The 5,150-nt window shown below is 44.7% G+C and overlaps 1 protein-coding gene across 1 annotated transcript; it reads right to left on the bottom strand.

Annotated features, from left to right (window-relative positions):
- Window positions 1-2,913, bottom strand: LOC117965733 (uncharacterized). Its single transcript, XM_034910786.2, has 2 exons — window positions 2,060-2,913; window positions 1-1,890 (listed from the first exon to the last, which is right to left on the bottom strand). Exons 1-2 carry the CDS (start codon window positions 2,796-2,798, stop codon window positions 848-850), a joined length of 1,782 nt encoding a protein of 593 aa, XP_034766677.2. The 5' UTR covers window positions 2,799-2,913; the 3' UTR covers window positions 1-847.
- Window positions 2,914-5,150: the final 2,237 nt, after the last annotated feature.

The following is a 5,150-nucleotide window of genomic DNA, read 5'->3' as shown; positions in this document are numbered from 1 at the left end:
ACGCACACACACACACACACACACACAGACACACACTCAATATACACACACACAGTGGCATGGCTAAGAATTTTTGGTTGAAACACTCAGGACCTTGGCAGAGCACATTCTATTGACAGAGACATTCACAGCCGTTCATCTGTAACTGTGAGTCTGTAGAGAGATTTTCCATTCATCAGCTTGCAGTGGTTTCTAGACATTGATTCAAATCCATTGATAAAGTGTGCATTTCCCAGCGAGTTACAGCTTCGCAGGAGGCTCACAGTGCTCTACTCAAACCTGACACTGTTCTGTAGAAAGCAAGGCTCTGGATAAGCAACCACTGAGACAAACAGAATCATATTTAACAACATGTTATTATAATTAGCTGGTTGATGAAGCTTTTCTTAATCACATAAAAAAGGTAAGGATTACAAGAACACTTGCTTGTCTCTTTAGTCAAGAAAGCCAGATGGCTTTTAATGTCACCCAACAGGTTGTGTCGTGTCATCATGTGACTCAGGGGTCCTCCCACACATTTATTTCTGTAACCCCCGAAGCTGCTGTGAGCCCTGGAGTGGCACAGGTGGTGAGGTTAGGAGTTTATTTGAGCTTTCTGCTTCTGTGTGTGTGTGTGTCTGAGCTCTCTGCTGCTCTTGCCCTGGCTTCTCCTCCTATCACAGATCCTACTTGTGCTCCTGCTATACATCCAATAGCAGCTCCTGCTGCAGCTCCCAATGGACCTCTCATAGCTCCTGCTGCTGCCCCTATCAGTGCCCCTGCCACTGCTCCCAGTGATACAGCTGCTGGCTTCACACAGTGCTTCACAAGCTGAATGGATCTCTCTGCTTCTTCCCTCGCCTCTTCCTCATAGTGTTGCCTGACTGCCTCCATCTCTGTCCTGTGTTTCTCCTCGTACTCTCTCTTCTCTCTCTCCCCCTTCTCCATGCAATCCTTCTTCTCTTGCTCTGCCCTTTCTCTCTCCTCTCTCTTTCTTCTCAGCTCTTCCTCCAGTTTGATCCTGTGATTCTCTCCCTGTTCTTTCCTCAGCTCTTCCTCCAGCTCTCCTATTCTCTCCTCCAGCTCTCTGATCTTCTGGTCTCATTTCTGGATTTCCAATCTCATCTTCCTTTTCGTGTTCTCCAGTTCTTTCAGGTGCTTTGCCCTCAGTTCTCAGTTCCTCTTCCTCCCTCAATATTGTCTCTTCCTCCTCCTTCAGTATCTCCTCTTGTCTTTGTCTGATCTTTGCCTCTGCTTGCTGGTACACCTCACTGGTGTAGTAGCTGTTGTTGTTTCCCTTCACCATGTTGTCTATCTTGTCCAGGAGCTGTGTGACCTGAGTGCGATCGCTCCTGTCCTCATTGTTGAGAACATGATACCTGTTCCCACATTTCTCAACAAGCTGCTGGAGCTCCTTGCTCCCTGTCTGAATATAATCCTCAATGGTCTTGCCTTTAAGTTTGTCACTGTGTGTGAAAAGGAGCATCATGTACCTCCTCACAGCCTCCTCACTGAATATCTCCTGGACTGTCTCCACTGCTCTCCTCTCTTCCTCTGTGAATCGGCCCACTGGTATCACCAGGAGGAAAACGTGGGGTCCCGGGGCAGACAGAGAAACACAGCTCCTAATCTGGAGTTTGTCCTGAGAGAGCTCTGGAGTGTCGATCACAGCAACACGTCTCCCAGCCACTTGTCCTTTTCTCTTCTCACACTCCCTTGTTAATGCAGAGGAGCTGGCTTCAGATCTGAACTCCTCTCTGCCCAGGATGGTGTTTCCTGCTGCACTCTTCCCAGCCCCAGCCTTCCCAAGCAGCACCATCCTCAGCTCAGGGGGGCTGGGAGGCACTTGGGTATCTGCAAGGGGAGCCTCTCCTTGCTTTGTCTCTTTCGGAACACCTTCACTTTCAGACACTGAAAAAAACAAAACAATATATAATCACAATCAAAGTGAAAAACAAGCATACTTTCACCAGAATAAGCATCAGCTGAAACCTTATAATTAGGTTTGAGTTCAGCATGATTTCACCTGGATGGAGCAAACTCATTTGTTTCCTGGAACAACAATTTCAATCTCACTCACTGTCAGGGCTGACAAGATCCTTGCTCCTCCTTCTCCTCACAGGCAGCTTGGATTCTTTAATTTGCTTCTCCATCATCTCCTCTTCTTTCCTACACTGTTCCTCCTCATATTTCTGTTTCATCTCCTCTTCTTTCCTGCTCAGTTTCTCCTCATATTTCTGTTTCATCTCTTCCTCTTTCCTCCTCAGTTCCTCTTTGTATTTCTCATTCAGCTCCTGTTCCTTTAGTCTAATCCTTTCTTCTACCTGCTGGTAAATCTCATTTGGAAGGTAGCAGCCTCCACTTCCCTTCACCATGTTGTCTATCTTGTCCAGGAGCTGTGTGACCTGAGTGTGATCGCTCCTGTCCTCATTGTTGAGAACATGATACCTGTTCCCACATTTCCCAACAAGCTGCTGGAACACCTCACCAGATTCCTCAATACGCTGCTCAATTGACCTGCCTTCCAGATAATCCCCGTGGGTGAAAAGGATCATCGTGTTCCTAACAGCTCTCTCACCAAACAGCTGCTGCACTTTATCAAATGATTCACAATACTGTTCTACTATAGACTCAAGGAAAGTGTCAATCCTTTCTTTTTCATACACCCGTATTACCAGGAGGAAAGCGTGGGGTCCCGGGGCAGACAGAGAAACACATCTCTCAATCTCGACCCGGTCTGTGTCTAACAAGCCTGGAGTGTCGACCACGGTGACCCGTCTCCCAGCCACTTCTCCTGTTCTCTGCTCACACTCCTTCATTACAGCAGAGGAGCTGAATCCAGATCTAAACTCCTCTCTACCCAGTATGGTGTTTCCTGCTGCACTCTTCCCAGTCCAGCGTCCCCCAAACAGCACAATCCTCAGATCAGAGGGGCTGTGCAGCTCTTGTTCTGCAGTCATGATACCCCGTCCTGTTTAAGAGAAAGAACAGTTTGTTCCTCTTAGAAATTAAAGCTTTCCATGTGAAGCCCTGGATTAGTTTTCTCCTCTTGTTGTCGTGCTGTGCTGAAAGAACACTCCCTGTCACACACAGCATTGGCATGTTCCTGTATGTGTGGAGCTGCTGTACAGGAACACAACTAGCAAGCTCTTCAATACACTGTAGGGGCATTTCATACTGTTGCTAATATATATGTGATGATTTTAGTACCAGCATTATATAACATCTTTTTCAGGTATTTTCCAGTCCGTTACCATGACAGTTCAACACTAATATTCATTATCAGTGCTAGTAGTGCTGTATTCTTATTGTTAACAAAACATACAAGTAATGTGGAGGCTGGCATGTGCCTCTCTGCCCTATGGGTTAGGCGCCTGTGTATGCAGCAATACTGCAGGCAAGTTACTGCCCCTCGGATGAAGGCTATTGAGTTCTGTGGAAACCACACTGAATGCACACAGTATTCTGCTGAGGCGTTAACAAACAGTGATTTTTCATTTATGTGCAAAAAATGTGTTCTCAATGGGTAAAAGAATGGCTTTGCTGTGTTATTTTTCTTGTGTTTGTAATGAAGGTGTGCAGGTATGCTCAGGTAATCGCACTCTAGTATTTTTCTTGTGTTTGTAATGAAGGTGTGCAGGTATGCTCAGGTAATCGCACTCTAGTATTTTTCTTGTGTTTGTAATGAAGGTGTGCAGGTATGCTCAGGTAATCGCACTCTAGTATTTTTCTTGTGTTTGTAATGAAGGTGTGCAGGTATGCTCAGGTAATCGCACTCTAGTATTTTTCTTGTGTTTGTAATGAAGGTGTGCAGGTATGCTCAGGTAATCACACTCTAGTATTTTTCTTGTGTTTGTAATGAAGGTGTGCAGGTATGCTCAGGTAATCGCACTCTAGTATTTTTCTTGTGTTTGTAATGAAGGTGTGCAGGTATGCTCAGGTAATCGCACTCTAGTATTTTTCTTGTGTTTGTAATGAAGGTGTGCAGGTATGCTCAGGTAATCACACTCTAGTATTTTTCTTGTGTTTGTAATGAAGGTGTGCAGGTATGCTCAGGTAATCGCACTCTAGTATTTTTCTTGTGTTTGTAATGAAGGTGTGCAGGTACATACGTGCACACATTTGTTGGTACCCCTCCACAAAAAACGAAGAATGCACAATTTTCTCTGAAATAACTTGAAACTGACAAAAGTAATTGGCATCCACCATTGTTTATTCCATATTTAATAGAAATCAGACTTTGCTTTTGATTTTTTTATTCAACATAATATTGTAAATAAGAAAACAAATGAAAATGGCATGGACAAAAATGATGGGACCGCTAACCTAATATTTTGTTGCACAACCTTTAGAGGCAATCACTGTAATCAAATGTTTTCTGTAGCTCTCAATGAGACTTCTGCACCTGTTAACAGGTAGTTTGGCTCACTCTTCCTGAGCAAACTGCTCCAGCTGTCTCAGGTTTGATGGGTGCCTTCTCCAGACTGCAAGTTTCAGCTCTTTCCATAGATATTCGATAGGATTCAGATCAGGACTCATAGAAGGCCACTTCAGAATAGTCCAATGTTTTGTTCTTATCCATTCTTGGGTGCTTTTAGCTGTGTGTTTTGGGTCATTATCCTGTTGGAGGACCCATGACCTGTGACTGAGACAGAGCTTTCTGACACTGGGCAGTACGTTTCGCTCCAGAGTGCCTTGATAGTCTTGAGATTTCATTGTGCTCTGCACAGATTCAAGGCACCCTGTGCCAGGTGCAGCAAAGCAGCCCCAAAACATAACCGAGCCTCCTCCATATTTCACTGTAGGTATGGTGTTCTTTTCTTTGAAAGCTTCATTTTTCGTCTGTGATCATAGAGCTGATGTGACTTGCCAAAAAGCTCCAGTTTTGACTCATCTGTCCAAAGGACATTCTCCCAGAAGGATTGTGGCTTGTCAATATGTATTTTAGCAAATTCCAGTCTGGCTTTTTTATGTTTTTTTTTCAAAAGTGGAGTCCTCCTGGGTCTTCTTCCATAGAGCCCACTTTTGCTCGAAAAGCGACGGATGGTGCGATCAGAAACTGACGTACCTTCACCTTGGAGTTCAGCTTGTATCTCTTTGGCAGTTATCCTTGGTTCTTTTTCTACCATTCGCACTATCCTTCTGTTCAATCTGGGGTCGATTTTCCTCTT

This window comes from Acipenser ruthenus, chromosome 52 (genome assembly GCF_902713425.1).
Source record: "Acipenser ruthenus chromosome 52, fAciRut3.2 maternal haplotype, whole genome shotgun sequence".
NCBI classification, from domain to species: Eukaryota; Metazoa; Chordata; class Actinopteri; order Acipenseriformes; family Acipenseridae; genus Acipenser; species Acipenser ruthenus.
Note: the sequence above shows the minus strand (reverse complement) of the source record. Positions and strands in the feature narration are given on the sequence as shown.